The sequence below is a fragment of the Lepisosteus oculatus genome, chromosome 3 (assembly GCF_040954835.1).
Source record: "Lepisosteus oculatus isolate fLepOcu1 chromosome 3, fLepOcu1.hap2, whole genome shotgun sequence".
Taxonomy (NCBI): Eukaryota; Metazoa; Chordata; class Actinopteri; order Semionotiformes; family Lepisosteidae; genus Lepisosteus; species Lepisosteus oculatus.
This window is the reverse complement of record NC_090698.1, coordinates 51,912,386-51,932,150: the sequence shown is the minus strand read 5'-3', so window position 1 is coordinate 51,932,150 and position 19,765 is coordinate 51,912,386. Positions and strand designations below refer to the sequence as shown.

General features: G+C 36.4%; 1 protein-coding gene across 3 annotated transcripts in view; it reads right to left on the bottom strand.

Moving 5' to 3' along the window:
- The window catches only part of znf608 (zinc finger protein 608), a 51,502-nt gene that overhangs the window by 13,642 nt on the left and 18,095 nt on the right, over positions 1-19,765 (bottom strand). For all 3 annotated transcript variants that reach the window (XM_015368600.2, XM_015368594.2, XM_069187230.1), the window contains exon 2: positions 14,726-14,978. In XM_015368600.2, the coding sequence (XP_015224086.2) occupies positions 14,726-14,978 (253 nt within the window). The remainder of the gene's footprint in view (positions 1-14,725; positions 14,979-19,765) is intronic.

Sequence of the window (19,765 nt, the reverse complement as noted above, 5' to 3'; positions counted from 1 at the left end):
TACTTTTTTTTTTGCCAATCATGCAATGGCAACAAAATACAGGATAATTGTTTATATGGGATTTTGTGCTGCATTTGTGCAGTCCCTAAAATAACACGCTTTTATTTCCACATGTTGAACAAAACCTTACTTCCTGACCTTTAAGAGGTTACAGTGGTGAGCTTTGTCAGCGTGCAATCTGCAAAGGAACAAGTAAAGGTTAATTCCATGCTGAAAAGTAGAGAGAGTAAAACAGTGTGGAATTAACCTCTAAATGTTCTTTTCCTGACCTTCAGTACAAATACAAGCAAAACTAAATCAAGAGCTTTGCCACGAAGGATATTACTGAACACAATAACAATGAATCCTGCTTTGAAAGCACCTCAAGCAGTTCAGGTATGTTTCCAAGTGCTTCTACTTTACAGAAAATAATTGTGTTGAAACAAAGCCTTTTCCATTTTCAGCTTGGTCTGAGAGGTTTCAACAAAGAAATCTAATCTGTACAGTACCTTTATATCAACGAGATACTTGCATTAAGTACTGCTGAAATGATGAAGCTCTTATTTATTGGTAACACCATTTTAGAAATGTACATCCAAGGATAAAGGGGCATGTTATTCAGAAGGACAAATGTGTGCAAACGTAGCAGACTTTAACACAGTTTAAATCACATGTTAGTGGGTTTATGATATGGAAGCTAAAAAAAGCTTTTATTCTGTGACAGCTATTCAGGTTCTGATCACCATTACAATGACAAGAGCCAACAGTTCTTTAAGGCTGTCATCCCTCTTTATCACTGCACATTGATTATCACAGCTATTAGCACTCTGGGCTTTCATCTTGCCTGTCACGTTCATTTCCGCCATTAGTTTAATTACAGGATCACTGAAACTGTTTATTACCACCCCCGCCAGAATAAAAAGAGCAGCAGACCAGCAGCAACGCACATAGTCATGGTTTTGTGTCTTTTGCTTCACTTCCGTTTTCAAAAATCAACACTTATTAACTAAACCTAACATATAGGCCGTTTATATGATAAATACACCCAAATGTTAATATGACAAATATATTTAAACGATCAAATAAGAGAATTGCTGATTATGTCTTAGATATCATTATTGCAAAATCTCGGCATACAATGCAGATGCACTATAGTTTTTTTATACTATTTTACATTAATACAGTGTGGAACACAACACCCCCCCCCCACACACACACATACAAAATCCTACAAAATATAGAAATGTTCCAAGAAAAGGAACAGGTAGAAGAAGCCCCTTCTGTAACATATCATGCACCAATATGAGCTACAATGCTATGCTAGCCTTAATTTTGTCCTTTTAACCTTCCCTTAAATAAATGCTCAAAAACAGAGATGTTTATAGGTCTGCAGCTACACGGGTTCATGCCATGTAGAATGCCTAAAAGCCTATTAAAGCCTGTTTTGGAAATGCTGCACTATTTGTGCCAACCTCAGGCTCTTTTCATCTGCAGTTTCCAAGCCAAACAAAAAGCATTATAAAGCCTTGTTGGCAGGCAGCTGCAGTATCCATAAATTATCAGCCGCTTAACAAGCCTCTCTAGGTTTTCTTTTTTCACCCTCTCTCCCCATAAGTAACCAAATATATATAGCTTTGTTAAAGGATTGTTTTGTTTTGTCCAAGAAAATAACATCAATTATACACAAACTCCCTTTTTGTGAAAATATTTAATTCATCTTGCATGCAATTTGCATCTTTTGAGATCTACAAGCCATTAATGCAATATCAAATATACCACAATTATACAATTCTTTATATTTACATAGAGGCACAAAACCTTTGAAGATAAGGTACGTTTCCTACTTTTCCACAAATGTTAACAAAATACTGTTTTGAATAAAAATACGTTTTTGACTGACATTCCATCCTACACTCCTATCAGCTAAAGTTTAAAAAAAAAGTCAACTACAGTTCAGTCATGTGCTTAGAGGCCAGAGCTCTCCACTAAACAAGACTAATGGAGTGCAACTAACAGTGTTCCTCATGAGCATGGCTAGATAGCAGAGTCTTTGTCAGCACTCACTGAAGCACATTTCTTTTTGCCATTTTTCATTGCCTTTTTGAGGGGTGAGGGAAGCAGGACTAAGGTTCCCTAATAAAACTCTCTCATTTTCCAACTACATGAATACCTACAGCACACAGCAGCCTAACAAATGGGTTGGTTTGGAATTTCAGCTCATGCACACATTCCCACAAATGCTCTGTAATTACACTTGCTGTGTGAGGCCAAAAAAGGGAAAAGTGTTTAATTTTTTTTTCCAGAAACCTGCAAATTATTAGGTTTGTACTAGCAGATGTGGGCACAATTTTGATGGTTCAATACATGCTGCGATTGTAACATCATGAATATGGCAATAGCAGAACACTAAAATTAGTTTGCTGCACTGTGATATGTTTAAGGAAATCAAAACTGGCATTTAACTTCCTGACAGAGCTGAAAAGCCTGAATCTCCTCAGCCTGCAGGAGTTCATCCTGTCTAGTTAACAGTATTCCCCTTGCCTTCACTTTTTTGCTCTCACCACTCAGCACTGCCATTTGAAATGCACTGAAAGTAGTAATAACATTGACGGTATTATATTACATCACGTCTTGACAGAGATACGGGCAGAACTTGGCTATAATGAATACCTTCCACTGGTATAATTTGCATATTCATACTGCACTATTAGGCAGGCAGTCTTCAGATAAAACCCACAATGTGGGAGTAAAGGTGTAAGATTCCCATATAAATTATCGACTGCACTTTGGCCTCTTCTGAAATGCTGGCCCTTCCTGCTGATAAGCTCTGACCCTGGTGGCACATCAAACCCTTTCACAAAAGGCAGGAACATTATTGCTTTGCACAGGGGACTGCTGTGAGAGCCCATCAATCAAGCCTCTTGACAGCTTTCACAGTCTTCTTTAAGCAAGCCCAATTCAGCCTCCTCAGATTCTATTGTTCATTTTTCTCCTTCCTCTTCTGCCTATCGTGCACTCTTGCATTTCAGCTGTGTCGATGGGTAAATTGCAGGAATCTTTGCCACAATATGTCTGATGCAGAAAGGGGGGGGAAAATCAACACAAGCTCGTTCAATGGGGGGGAAAAAGATGGGTGGAAAAGCAAGAACGTGAAGCATTTTTTCCCCACATGCTGCACAGAATTTTATTGACCTGCTATTACCCCTTACAATTACTTTTATACACACCAAATATAATAACAGGTTGACAAAGAGCAACAAAAATGTGAAGGCTGTATTAAGACACAATCTTCATAGTTCAAATGTGTTTAGGGCCCCTTTTATTCTCCCAGACATCTATTCTCTGTGAAATAAAATATTCCATTTGTGTCTTTAGTGGAGTATTTTCCTTGAAGATTGGAGGGAGCTGATAAGATATTTACTGAGCTTAGCAGAATGCTGATGGTTGAGAGAACAGCAGCCTCCATCTGTTTAATCCCCCTGATACAGCAGCTACTCCTTTCAGCTGTCACTCACAGCAGCCCAGCTCTGCCCTGCTAGACACTGTGAAAGCCAAGTACATATTTACAGATATTTCAAAGGCTTCATTCTCATGCATTGCCATCACCACAGTTCTCTGGGCTCCCCGTTATGTCCCGTATTGCAAATGTAACCTTCAGTGATTTTTTTATGGCAGTTTATTGTATTAGGTTGTAAACACTACTTGCTGCACCCCCTCCAACGTTCCAGAAACACGCCATCATGCTCCTCAAATCAAGGAAAGTCCAGGATGCCACTTCCTATTACGTTTTAAAATGAGCACTTCTGTGATGATTTTTTTCTCATACACAATTTAAAAAAAGGAATCAGAAGTTGCAACATTAATGCATGCATGTCAAAGACACAATAGTGTCAGACCGTAAACTCCCTGTATTTGACTACCACATACAATCACATTTCCTGTAACATCTCACACTATTGTACATTTAGTGCTCCCTTTGAACATGTCCATATAATTCTTAACTACATAGTGGAAATTATATTGCTCAGTCATAGAAGGGCATGAGTTTTAAATGTAATTGCTCATTGACTGTGACTGATGCTGTCAGAAATGTTAAGATGTTTTGCAATTAGCTCTTGTTCAATCAATAAGCATTCAAGGGAGCTTCTGACCTGACTGCTTGCAATGGCTTTGCAGACTGGCTTTCATTCTCTGCTTTAATGAGAAAACAGATTCGCCAGCAGTTGGTGTTTGCCGTCGCCTAGCACTGCTACTTATCAGATAGCATAAGCCTTGCTGAGACTTTTATCATGGTTTACGTACATTCTACAGCAAAAAAGCTTCCTAAACAAGTATAACTGCAGAAACCGCACCCCCTTAATATACCTAAGAATACGAAGCTGGACATTTAGGTAATCCATTTTATGCTATAAAATAATTAGTAGCCATTTCACAAACCTTACTTATGTAAATGGTTACAGAAAGGAGCAGAACACTACATTATTCTTTAATAAATATTAAATAAATTGAGGATCTGTTGTTGAAATGTGGATTCCGGGAAGAAAAAGAAAAGCATTTTAATCCCGAACAGCTATTTACTCAAAGCTCAACAGTAAAAGGAGTAAGCGATTCATTATTCTGAGAACAGAACAGGCTCACAATTATTCCAGGGCTCCCTAAGGAGTGTTTTATAGTCATTCTGGTTTTCTTTGGCTAGTCTGAGAAGGCCAGTTTCAATGAGCTAAGCCAATAGGTTCCCCTGGGATTGCTATGTTTTCTCACTGCAAATCCCGAATGCATACATTTCCTGACCTTCCTACTAATATAAAAACCACAGGTCTATCTGCACACGATGATCCCTGTCAGGACCCCTTCCAGTTAAAGAGTGGCTAATCCACTCATGACTTCTGTCACATGAGGTGAGCCTCACCATCCTTCAGCACTGCCATCATCAATATTACACAGATATTATTAGCGCTGGAAGCAGACAGGACATAATGTACAGTAAAGAGGATTACTTTGGTCCCTGATTAAAGATCAAGGCTGCTGTAAGCCTTTCCTGAAAAATATACTTTTTTTAACTTAAAACCTGAGGTACTAATTCACATACAATAAAAATGAAAAATGTATAATGACTTTTTGGTCCTATTACAATATCACTTATTCTCAAGTATGTATCATTCAATTTAAAAATATTATACTGAAACAATGTATATTTAATTCAAATGTAGTTGGAAATTGCAGAATATCACAACAGTCCTACCACTACTAATAAAAAGTCAAAAACTATTATTAAAAACTAAACCATTATCCCTTTTCTTTCCAAATTTAAAAATGAGTTGGACTTTTAATATTACTTCTCATTACACCACTGAGGCTAAAAGAGCAGCCCTGGGATATGTTAAGGACAGCTCTCACGGAAATACAGATGAAAACCAAACACTTTCTAAGCCATGTAAATCACTGGAATTGAACACAAATTCCCTTCACAAACCAGAAATAAAAGTAGTGCTACTCATACTAGGAAAAAATATTAAAGTAGGTTACATTTATAAATGGATACAAGTGGATTAAGAAAAATAATTAAACATCCCCCTAGATGGCAAAGATTTGTAGCTTTATGACGTTAAAGTAAATAAAGAAAAATCATTACTTGTAGGTGCAAATTGTTTGCAAAAGAAACAAATAAGAAATAAAAACATTCACATCTGAGAGTATGGGTCTCAGACCACCCACACACAGTGACAATTTTCCCTGCCACTCACTCCATTTTCTTTTCTTCGGAAAAAGTGAGACAATACTGCATGTATTTACATTTTAGCTTTCTGTTCACGAACAGTCTCCAGCTGGGAAAATGTAGTGTGTACAGTATGCCCTGGCTTCAACTGACATTTCTCATAAATTGCAACAGAAACACTGCCTTCAGCACCTTAATAGCCAACAGAACATAGATCTACACATCAGCACACAGCAGGGTAGAGAAACTATGGTTACAGAAAAAGAATGCTTCAAGCTATCAGGAGTCACCTGCACACAAAGAGACTGATTAGAGTAAAAGCTGCTTTTCAAAAATAGATTCCAAAGGTTGACTCTGTAACAGTAATTGCTTGTAACTGGGAGAGGATTGGTTTCCATAAACACACATATTCGTCAAGAGAGAAAAGGGGAAGTCGAGCAACCGCAGAGTGGAAAGGAGTGGGGGAGGGGAATGCAGTCCTTGCTCCCATGAAAAACCAAAGTGTTCTCTGCCGGAGTGAACAGTCAATTGAGGAATTTCCCCACTCGAATGCCTGGCCTGTGCTTACAGAATTTTTATTTGAACATAAATCATTTGGTGTGGGACTGGTTTCATATACACAAATGAGAACATGGAAAATAAAACATAATGGTATCATTTACTATCTGTTCAGGTAAGTCAAAACTAAAAAAAAAAGAAGCAAGTCTAAAGTTTTAAACGCAAATACCATACCAGAACAATTTTGGCACTGCAAGTACCGTCATAATACTGCTGTATAAAGATGAAGTACTGGGTTATTCTATAAAATATTCACAGCATTACCTACTGTACAACCCATGGATGCAATGTGAAATCACTGACAGGCTCTTCTAATGGCACAAACTCTCCATAAGAATTAATTCTAAAAAGCTTTCAAGGTAGAGCAGGATGATTTATAGCACTTACAAAGAGCAAGCAACACACTTCCTGGCAGTTTGCCAGCAACCTATCACAGGGCAAGAAAAGGTCTTTATCTTGACTCCGTTGATAGTAAACTCCAAGTCACACTTAATTCATTTCAATTTATTGTGCCAAAATGCAGCAATTAATTTACTACAGCTTGTAAATTCTTGATAAAATTATACTGTTTGCGGCGCACATTACTCCTAGCACTGTGGTGGTAGTCTGTCATTAAAAGGAAAGACATTAAAGAAGTGGTTCATTTCAGAACAAGTTCAGGACTTTGGCTGGCTCCTCCAGCTTAGTACGGAACTTCTTGGGTATCCAGGGTGTCTCCAGGCAAACAAAACATTAATTCACAAACTCATTCCTCTGCAAACAAAAACCACTTGGCACTGAGAACTCTCCTTTGAGAAGATGACACCATTTGTAGGTGCCTGTCAAAGAGCTGCCCAAACAGCTTAATCTAAGTATGATACAGTCCAGGTTTTTTTTTCTTTCCCCAGAACAGACAGCCTTTTCAAATTTACTAACCATATGTATAATACGTGATTCCGAAGGCTTAGAAAATCGATGAGGGTAAGCAACTAAATGATGTAAAGTTTGAGAAACAATTTAATGTGTTGAGAACTTGCCAACTACTGTAAAATACACAACAAATAAGCAATGAACACTCCTGTTTGAGTCACAAAGTGGATTGCAAGGTTTGAAGTTTGAAGGAAACATTTTTCTATGAAAGGAATTTACTGTAATGGATATCGCCCTGGGTGGCACTGTCTTGGCAGTTAGCACCATTGCCTCACAGCTCTTGGGTGCAGTGTTCGATTACCAACAATCGCACCTTCTGTGTGCCGTTATCATATTCTTCACATGTTCGCATAGGTTTTCTCTGAGAGCTCCTCCCACATTCCAAAGACATGCGGGCTACGTTAAATGGTGTCTCTAAATTATCTCTATGTGTTTGCAGGATACAGACACATGCAATGGATAGGCACCTCATCGAAGATGTAGTTCTGTGCCCTTTTGCTCCTTGTAATTCCAGGAAAGGCCTGAGGTTCCTAGCAACCCTTACCAGGAATAAGCAACATTTTAATTAATGAAAGGGTATCACTTTGTTGGGAGAAATGTAACATAGTTTAACACAATCTAAACACCACACCCACACATCAAAGATTGAAAGGAAGGAAAAACAATTTTATTGAACTACCAGCACAGAAAAAGAAACCCTGAACACTCCCAGAAGCAAAAAACAAATTAACAGCTTTTCCTGCAACACACTGCAGTTACTGTCCAAATAGAGGCTGTTTTGCACAAAGGCTTCTCTTGCTGCATGCTTCAAAGGCAGCACCTCAGGGATACAAAAACATTTTCTCCAGCTTATTTCCTGTCACTTTCTTGTCTAGACTGGCACAGCATTTTTGTCAATCTCCAGCTTTACCTTTACCCCTTAAGCAAATAATGTTCAGACATCACAATACATCTAGAAAAAAACACAGAAACCCATGCTTACAGAAGCAAAAACCTAATACTATCTCTACTACAGTGTATAAAACTAAAAAAATGTCTGTCCTTTATGTCACAACTACTGAAAAGTAACAAAAAAACATCCATTATTAAAATAGTTCATTCTTTGCACTGCTAAAATTAAGATCAACATTTTTCTAGATTTACAGTATGTAAATGAAAATTCCATTAGTGCCACTGTGGGGAGTGTAATGTGATTGTTACACAAGAAGCATTTTTCGTGCTGTGTTACCTAGTAAGTATACAGTACCTAGTATGGAAAGGGGTTAGGTATATTTTCTAAACAATGTGTCACACATATTTCATTACTTTAATATTCTTACTCCACCACTACCAAGACACACTTTAACAGTTTATTTAAAGGCTTTAGTCAAATGTAACAATCAATTTTAGAATATAATTACTTCTTACACAGGCCTCTCCTAGAAAACAGACTGATTCAGAACAGATGGAACATGCCAAACAAATTGCTCATATCCTATTTCTGTGCTGGCTTAAAAGATTCTGCTTCATACAGAAATGCTTTACAACTAAGCCATGTATAAAGTCACTTTTAAACACAGAATACATTTACTTACATCATAACAAGCTTCAGATAAAATGACAAGGGCATGGAACTCTTTATACTACAATATTGTAAACCTGCTGAAATCTTAAAGTACTTCACCTTGCAATCTTTAAGATCATTTGCCACATTGTAAAACTATAAAACGCATGTCTTATGTGAGAAAAAATCTCTTAACCCCTGACAATGCATAAGAACAAAAGCCAACTGTCAAATTAAATTTTACTGGGATAAAAGTCTCAGTTGTGAAACTATAGTCATAAATCCTATAATATAATATATTATACCAGGGAGAAGTAAATACACATTAGGCTTCCATTCCATTGCGTTACAAAAACGCTCAAACAGTATGCAAACTATGGAATTCTTGTGACCAGCTTCCCTGGACAAAGCATGAAGAAAATCCTTGAAAACAGCCTGGAGAGCGTAATTGACCTCATCCTGCAGATGACCCCCCCAACCATTTGCCATTTCATTTGCTGGCTACGTTATCTACATTTCAATGAATCTTTCACCAGGAGTCCCTTGGGTTTTGCTGCATATTCAACCACAGACTGGCAAATCTTTTAACACTTTTACTCCACAACCTCCAGCTTTTATGATTCCCAACTTTCCTGCTGCTGCGAAAGTCCCTGTTTTGCGAGAAAAAAAAAATCCATCGACAGAAAACAAGACATTCATCAGATAACATAAGAAATTAAATTAAGGCTTTCCTGTTTTTCATCCTTGAAATCTCCTTTAAGATGTAAAAAGAACAGTCACAGTTGCAAAATAAACGTTTACTCAGTCCACAATGGAGCAATGCACAATCATTTAAAGATTCACTAAGCCAGTTAATACCAAAAAAAATTGGTCTATGAACAATATGTCTGGTTTTCAGGCTCATACTAGGCAGTGCACATCTAGAACCTTAGACATTCAATATTAAACCGCCTGAACAACGTACTAGCCACTTTTCTCAGCCAACCTATCTTCCCAGTATTTTTGCATCTTTCAGTGGGTGACAAAGAAAGCTATGGATAAAGAAGTCTGAATACAAATACCGAACTAGCAAATTTGTAATTTATTTAAAAACTACAGACATTATTTAAATTCATAAGAAAAAATACTTGCTTTTACTGCTGTGGCTTTGTACTCCATATTTTAGTTTGAAAGCAACTGAAAAAGGTTACCGTAGCAACACTGAAGTTAATTAAAATACTGCTGTATCCATTAAAACAAAGTCTTCTACTTTATATCGAAGGCAAACGCTGAGCCTGGGGCCATTCCACCCCTTCATATTCACAGTTGTTTTTATTTAAGCCGCGTTTTCATGAGCCTTTGTTTTACCTTTTTTAATTTAGCTATGTAAGGGTACATGTAGTCAGGGGTCCCAATGTATTCTCTTATTTACTTGTTTTGGAAACTAAAACACAAAGAAGGGGATTTCCAAAAATGAGCTTTTGGTTAAAAAAAAAACTGAATCTATTACTGTACTAGCTAGTGATTTCTCTTGAAAAAACTGTGACTGTGATAAAATAATATTGCAACTAATAACATCATCTGTCTCCTCCTTTTACATTACTGTTAAATGCTTCCATAAAAAGCACCCAAAGTAATGGCAGATTTGACTAATACATTGTGCCTCTAAACATTATGAGCTTTGCTGTAGAAAAATCTAAAGTTGCACATGCACACTGTACAATATGTTCCCAGCAGTGCCCCTCCCCCCGTCTTCACTGCAGCAAACTGCTTCAAATTCTGCAAGCACTTGTGCAGTGTGCTTCAGTCAAAACCACCTCCTCCTCAGTTTGCCAATATTTATTTACACAACGAATAACTCTACTGTGCATGTTGAAAGAAGCTCTCGGGACCCAAAATAGCACTCTGTTCTGCTGGGAGGATGTTTGTAATGTAGGATTGCTGCGTTTCATGCAGATTCACACATAGCACTGTCAGTCCCTTTATTCATCAAACTATGCCTGGCTCGCCAAGGCTTACACTCCAATCTACATCCTGCATTTGAATGAAGGCATTTCTTACCTCATTTAAGAGCAGTACACTGGCTTCAGTTCAAATCATTACTGTAAATGTGTAATCTTAAAATGTGACAGTGTAGCTGTCGGATAAAGAAAAATGAGTCAACAAAGGGTGAGATGTTGTATTTCTTTTACTTTTTTCTGTCTAAAACTGCATTTCACATAATGATTGGGGAAAAAAGAGATTTAATTATCTGTACTATATGTATGCCTTAAGGTTGCACAATTGCATTACCAAAAAAGGCAGGTGAGGGATGTGGGGCACTTCAATGGTGGAGAAAAGGGCTCAATTTTCTGCACTAATTCATCAAGTATTCTGTCTCAGCAGCAGCTAGCTGAGGATTTAAACCCTGTGCTATAAACAGAGAGCTTACCATTTTCACATCACCGCTCATTTAGCTATAATGCAATCATATGAGCAAATTACACTAATGTGGCATTAATAATAATGTCAATCTGAGCACGTGAGGCGGGACACAATGAATACAAGGACAGGCATAAAACAGAAGGCTAAAACGGCAGCTGTTTCTAGACAACAAAAGACACCAGAGCCCAGGGTTTTGCTTCTTAAACATGTCAAAGTATAGCTGTGCTTTGTACAATTACGTTTTTGTCAGTATAACCAATTTAAGAGTTTTGTCATAAAGCAAAGCAATAGGAAACCAAGATGTTTATTACGGGTATAAACCTAAAAAAAAAAACACCTTTCATTTCAACTCCTGAGGCAATCTGTAATGCATTATGAGTGACAACTTCCACATGCATTTGCCCAGTGGCCCAGTGCTCCCTAAGCAAGTTGTGTAAGCTGCTACTGCAGAAGAAGAAAGGTCTCAAATGTGACATGATCTGCTTGATAAAATGCATGCTGTAGGCACCATGCTTTTTAGAGTTCAGAATACCTTGTTAACAACTACATGACGTATGCACATTACTTTCCACATTTTGTGTTTATACAGAAAAATCTGAAAATGGATGGTGGATGTAAAGTAGTTAAAAAAATCAAAATCAATCAGGGAAGATTAAATCTACATTATAGATCAGTCTAAACATGACAACAGTTTTTATGCATTTATTCCATCAACATCCAACTGCCCCCATTCTTTCCTGAGGCAAATTGTATTGAAGAAACATGTATATGGTGACATACACACATATTAACCCTTACTGAATGAAAGAGGATAAAAAAATTTCAGATGATGCAATAAGTTAATCGATTGCATAGTGTGTTTTGCTAAAAATAATTTTAACACTGCACAGAACAAATTTGTACTTATCATAAATTTACTCAATTCCTGGAAATATGAGGGTCACATACATATCTCCAAGTATTATTTTACATTAAAATCAACAATAACATTCTGCTCTTTGGAAGTACTTTATTAACACCAAAGGTATCCCTCGGGTATGAAAGGAGGTACCACACAAGTGGTTAAACTTGGAGAGTTCTCCTAAAACTACAGGAAAATGGTAATTGACGTTCAAAAGATGGGGAATGGCTAATTAAATAATTTACAAAATCTGAATCTACCACTTTCTACCTCTTGGCAAACTATAAGAGGCATTTTGTATGCATAATATGTTCCAGGGGAGAATTTACAAAATATTAACAATTAAACAAATATTATTTTAATATTGTGTATGAATAAATGGGACTCTTGTGATTTCTGAACTATAATTATTTACGACATACATGCATTTGCTTGGGGCAGTAACATTTAGATTACAATATGAGTTTATTTTTTAGCAGGACACTATGTATGATGTCTTAGTACTTTTGCTTTGGGATATAAATAAATTGGGAGGTTGTAGTAGCTGAAGACAGTTTCCAGTATTCATTTTTATATACAGTAGATACAGTAGCGTTGCTATACATCCACAATTGCCACTCACAAACAATTGTAAAGATAGTTAATATCAATCATAACAATGGGTTCTTAGATTTTTTAAATCTGAATTACATTTTTAAAATGCTCAGATTGTAGTATTTGTCATATGTTTCAATAATGTATCACTTCCCTTTTTCTCGTTTTTATATTTTATTCGAAGAGATTAAGTCTTGTGAACATGGAGGAATTATCTCCATGCTTTGAGTAGCCCATGCTGCATATTTCAAAGTACTTGCAAAACACAGAGCAAAAAAAGTGTCTAGGGTTAACGAAACTGTGAGCTGCATCTTTTAAAAACAAAACTAATGATTTACTGTTATCCATAAAGAAGATGGACAAAGATGGATAAATATTATAAACTGTAAACCAATCCAAGTGCTAGGCAATGTTGCCAGTCAGGCAGAAAATGTGCTTTGGGGTCAAGAGATCAGCTTGTTCTCAATGAGCTACAACCAAAAGCCACTGAAAGTTCTTTCATTCTACCACATAAGGCCCCATCACACACACACACACATTCCAAAGCTCGTTAAACATTTCAATAAACAGCAGCTTAGCAGTACTCAACACAGAGACTTCTAGGATTAGAAGTCTAGGATGGTAGAAAAACCAATGTTGGCAAAAATTCACAAACGCAATATTAAACAGTTTTTTGGATCCCACTCCATCACTGCCATAATCTTAAAACATAGAACTCTAGCAAGTTATTTACAATTGGGTATAATACCCTTAGTGAACATGCATTATGCAACTAAACTCTAACAAATTGTTTGAGCAAGATAAATCCTAGCACGAACAGTCCTGAACCAACAAAGAAGATAAATACCCTTTATAAGTGCATTCCAAATTATTTAGTAAGGATCTATCACAGGTGTAGGAACAGGTTATATATAGTCTTAATAGCACATACAGGGTTTGACAAAATAATGGAAACACCTGATGAAAAACCTCAATTAAAAAGGATTCTACTCATGTTTCACATTAATTTCAATACTAATGACCAATATGATTAATCTAGAAGAGATGTCTTCAAACTAATAATTTAAAATGCAAGTTTCTAAAACATGAGACCTAACAGACACTGAAAGAGCTTAAATAGTTCAGGCCCGGATCACAGGTACATCTGTCACAGAAAAGGCAACATTATTTAATGTGTCAATGGGAACAGTGTCAGCAAACAAGGGAAAATAGCATCAGAAAAGAAGAACAGTGGTCGCAGGTAAAAGCTTACCAATAGGGATAAACACACACTTGTTAAGGATAGTTGCTAAAAGACACAAAACAACAGCCTCAGAAATTCCAACAGAACTGAATCTACGTCAGGGCTGCCATTCAGAAACCATTTCTAACCCAGTCCAACACACCTGGACTTCTGAGTAGTGAAAGAAAGTAACGTCTCATGAGTTGTCTTTAATTCTTTTTCCTATCTGGAAAAATATGAACAGGTTTATGTTTGGAGAAAGCCTTCAAGCCACACTGCCTGTTCTCCATCTACCATGGTATTCTCAATCACAAGATCTCAACAGCACTGAACCTTTATGGGAAATTCTGGAACAGAGTGTGGGATAGATTTCCACCTCCTTCGACTCTTAAAGAACTTGAAGCTTGGTTTCTTGAAGAATGGTCCAAAATTCCACTAGAAAGAGAGTTCAAAACTAGTATAACAGTATTCCAAGAAGGAATGAAGAGGTTCAGAAGGCAAAGGGTGGCCATCTCCTTTTTAATTAAAAATAATATTCAAAATATTGCTTGGTGTTTCCACTGTTTTGTCCACTCCCTGTAAATGCAATTGGAACACGTTTCTATGCTATATACATTTGAAGACTGATCACTTAGGTCAATTTTTAAGGTAGTTCACAAATAACAATTAGGTATAACCCTTTATTTTTTTACACTTTAGCTAAATATTCCCAACATGCAATTTCACCTGGTCTCTCAATTTAGAGCTACAGTACATAACGGGTATAATGTACACAAATTACAATGCAATTCAGTAAGCAACACATTAGATTGGGAAGACCAACAATGGAAATTTTCATGAAAGAATTATCCATCCCAGCAATAAAATTTGCACGTGTCTTCACAAGATGAGAAAACTTACCTTCTTCGGTCTCGTGCCACACAATGCCCTCCAGATTCACGCTAGTCCCAGGTTCACAAGGTCCAAGGCATTCTGGTTCAGTTACAACTCCCACCTCACAAGTGTTAACTCCCACTGATCGAGTCCTCACTAATAGTTGCTCAGTGGGAGCAGAAATGTTTGATGTTGGAGGGAAGAAGGAAGGCAGAATCTGTGGCTGTATGCTTGTAGTAATTGGTGGAGGGGGTGCAGGCACTGTAAACAAAGGATCCACCTGAAAAAAAGAAAAAAAAGAATACTGATTATTCTTGGCACAGCAAATAGCAGGTGAACTAAAACTGCTTCAAACCCACCAATGAATACTTGGAAGAACCAATTTTCCAACTTCAAGACAGTATATCTTCCAAAACACTTTTCAACTTTAGTTTTGCATTTTCTTGCTATTACAAAACCACTATCAAGAATGTTAAATATATATATACACACACACATTTAAAAACACTCCAATGGCTTACATTTTTACTAATCAGCCGGAATTACCATTTAGATGATAAATATAGCTTATGCTGTTGTGCCAAACCAAACATGCATCAAAGAGCTTTTATTAAAACGGGACTCTTTCTTTTCTCACTATTGTTCACCATGCTCTAACCAGGTCCTGCACATGATCAACTAGGACCATTAAGAGTTCTTCTGCCCAAGTATGCCTAATGTGCAAATACCACACAGGAAATAACTGTTCACCTTGTCATTCTTGGCAAGTTTCTTTTTTTCCTTAATTAAAAAGTATAGATGCCTCCAGCTTGACAGAGGGCTAATAATGCAAAGCTCATTATTCAACATTGACAAGTGCTGTTGAAGCAGTAAACCCGCTGCGGTTTATTTAGTGTGGCTGTTGCCTTTAGAGGCTCTTTACTGTCCTGGGGAATAAGCAGAAGAGGCAAGAAAATGCACAAATATGAAATCTTTGAAAATGATGCAAACTAGGAGATGAAACTGATCACAGGGCATTGTAGGTCAAAAACACTCCTTATAAAAATCAGCTGTTTTAAACGGCAATTATAAAGACAAACAATTTAATCTAAAATCATATATAATGGACAAATCCAGGAGGCAAACTGAAGTATAAAAATAGTAGCACCGGAGATATGAATGGTCCTATATTTTTTCCCTATTTAGTCACCTAGCTGGCTCCTGAACAGAAAGCCATCTTTTTTTTTTTTTTTTTTTACAAATGCAATGCAGTATAATTGACTACAGCAAAAAAAACAACAACTCAAAAATATCACAACAGCCCCTTTTTTAAAGCAGTCAAGAGATTTCCACATTAATCAATTTGCAAAGGACTAATTATGCAAGCATTATCAGACGAATAACCCATCGTAAAGAGCTCAAACCAGCAGACATTCTGGAAGATCGAGATAGCAAAATGAGAAAACAATCAGTAAAATTGATCAACTCAAGTATAACATTCCAAAGCGAAGATTAAAAAGGGAGGGGAGGTCAAGGAATGAGGAATAATGTTACATGAAAAATGATCCGAGGATTTAGGACTTAAATGTATATTTACTTAAATATTACAGATTTTTTGTATAAAGAAAGAAAGAAGCTATTTTATGTTAATGTATTCTACTATTTAACTTAAATAGTAGAAAATATATTAATTCAGACCATTATTTAAAGAAAAACAAGGCGGCAGCAGAAAAACAAAAAAACACACAAGTCTAACAGCTGGCAGTGACACTAAAACGGGAGTCAAAAACAGCTGGTCATTCATTAACTACTTTTCTAATGGCCTCAAATAAAGCATTTACTGTATCTATTAATCCAAGATCAAAAAGAAATAATAACATTAAATGGCTGAAAAAGATTTTTTATCACATTAAATTTAAAGAGATGACTCACAAAACCAAACTTTACTCATTTAAACCCCATCTTTCCAGATGTCACAGCTCTGTATGATGTGTGAATCAGTATTGAAGAGGTCCAAAAAGTATAATAAAAACTACACTGATGCGACAAGCACTCCAAATTTAGGCATATTTTTATAAGCCTAAAAGTAAAAGAAAATATCAAATCCCCAAATCGTGTGAAAAACCATAATTAGAATAAGACTTGCAACAGTCTTAAAACAACTGAATCTATACTAATGGATTTCATAATCTAGACAAATGCAAATTACAAAGAATACATCTTAACTTTGCAGAAAAGGACAGCTATTTTAATTAGCATGTGTGTTTTTATACAAATAACCCATATTGAACAGATAAAGAAAAATACCTTTCCCCCCCCCATCAGTCTATGCTCTTAAAATAATCCAGACAGTATCCTCTTATCCTCTAAAATCCTGCTGAACAGCGCAGAATTAGCTGTATTACTGGCAAATTAAAGTGTGCCAGGTAGCTGCAGCCAAAAAACCTCAATCCCGGGAGTCTTGTGAAAACATACCATCTGACCACTTCAACAGCTGTTTTTATTTATTGTTTGAAAGACTAAATAGATGACAGCATCGGCATTAATATTACATATAACAAAATAACCAGTGCCTTTGTTTTTTAACTGTTACACAATAACTTAAATTAAAATTTTAAAAAATTAAGGGAAGACCTAGATAAGTTCAAAGAACCTTTACCAAATAAAAGCCCATTAGGCTATACAACTCTTCATCCCTAGGAGATCTTTATGTGTAGGACTGTTAACCAAAGTGTACAATTAGTTGGCAAATAGCATGTCTAAGGCTGCAGTTTGAACCAGAGAAGGTTATAAAGTCCCTTTGTAGTCATTTGTAAGTTTTGCAGTCAAGTCACTGAACACCAATACTATCAAGGTCAGTCTAACGATAACAGTGCCCTATGACATATCTTACCATAAGAGCATAGTAGATGATTGCAACAAAATAATGGTATACAATGAATAAATGGTGACCAGGAACAGAGGTATCACCTTTAAACATCACCGGTTAGGCTAATGCCAAAAAAAAATGTAATCTATAAACAAAACATGATACAATCTGATGTCTTGCACATTCATCTGTAGTCTATATTTTTACACACAGCACTTTAAAGTTATAGTATTTGAATAAGCCAGAAATTGGCCTTCACAAATGTTCTGCCTTTTATTTTAATAGATTTAATGATTTGATACATAAAAACACAGGCTCATTGCACCCTTAACAGCAGCAGTTAAACCGCTGGGTTTGAATATGGGCATTAACACCAGTTTACAGCAAAATTCCACTCTGGGTTTATACAATCTAGGTTACCTAAAATCCCCTGTTAATTAAACTGGTTAAATATTTAAGTCTCTTCTCCACCTGATCTTCTGTTCAGTGGGACTGCTGGCCCATAATAGTTGTGATGTAATCCAGGTGGGTACTGCACTTCAGTGGTAGATGAAGTTGGTTTCTCCTATATACAAAACACTTAGGAATTCTTCAAGAAAAGTGCTATAGAAATATGGAAGGTAGGATAATTACATCAATCATTGACTCAAATGGCCTTAATTACCACTCTAATGTTGTTGAGAGGTTCAAGTTGCCTATAAAACTTGCAGAGCTGTTAAAGGGTGAGGATAATTAATATACATTTCTTATTTTTACATAGCTGTGTTTTAGAACAGTAAAAAGTAAGATAACTAAAATTCACATTCCTTGCAATATTATGTGTAATGGACAAAAACTACACCACTGTCCCTGCCAATTTCTTTCTCTCACAAATTTCTTTTGTACAGGTTATGAACCATTGCTGAGCTTAGTCATTTGAAGCTGATTTGAATTTTGAAGTAATTTTGTCAACTGCCAACAGCCTCCATGACAGATGGTAAAGTAAAGGGGTTAACAAGGTTAGTTTCATTTTAGCAGCCTTTAAAGGTAAGCGAGTCCAAAACATATATAATTTGTCTTGCTGATTTGTGAAATACTGTATTAAACTGATTTTGTTTTAAATTAGCACTGATACTGATTAATAGCTTTACATCAGAAATTAATGGAGTGAATACCACTGACATTTCACAAAAGTTTTAACCTGAACAAAAATCACAGACACTATGAAAAGTATGGAATCCATGACACCTGTGACCACCGAGTGAAAATACCCTACATAAACATGGGAAATATGCAGACTGTTTACTTTCTCTATTCCCCACAGTGCTACACAAAGAACAAAGCTCATCTTGTTTAAAATGTAGTGCAGCACAAAATACAAATGCATTCCTTTTGGTATAGACCATTCATGGCTTCATGAAGATCGCCTCAAATTGATCTGGACAAAGATTAACACAGACCCAGAAAATACACTGGTTAAATTGGGCTCATTAGATTCTTGAAAATTCTTTTGCGTGGCTTTAGGGCAGATGGAGGTGCTTACTAATTGAAAATAACCTGGAACTGATCACACAGATGGCAATTACCCAGGGAATGCGGTATCACACTGGCGAGCAAGGGGAAAGATCTTTCTCGAGAACTAATCAAGCTTGTTTCATTATGAGTAACTGCAGATGATGGTGATGATAATTGCTTGCAAACACACTTTGAAAATGCCAAGATACCAATGCAGTGCAGTGCAGGGAAATACTGTGAATATCTCAATATAAACAGTAAAAACTCTGAGAATGTAGTTTTACTATATTGACCACTTCTGTTTTTTCGCAATATTTTTATACCATACTTAAAGTATTTTAAAAATATTATTTGAATTGAAGTGGTATTAACTTCTTTGATAGAAATGTTTTCCAAATTCCTACACTCAGCATTTGTTGCTATATGGTCATTTCTGCCCATGCAATGGATAGTGTTTTCATTACCTCAGGGTCCCATGATAAAAGCATTTAAGTAACTCTTATGTTTGTTGAAGCAGTTTAGAATTCAGCACATACACAGCATCATACATGATGATCTAGATGCTACATGAATCCCATCTGGAAGAGCTAGAATACATGCTGAACAACATTCAAAACCGCACCACTACAGGACCATTTGGAACATGTTCAAATTTATTTTTCCTGTAGGTGGAAACAAACATAACTGACGTAGTACATTAAAGCTACAAAAAAACAGCTAGCTAG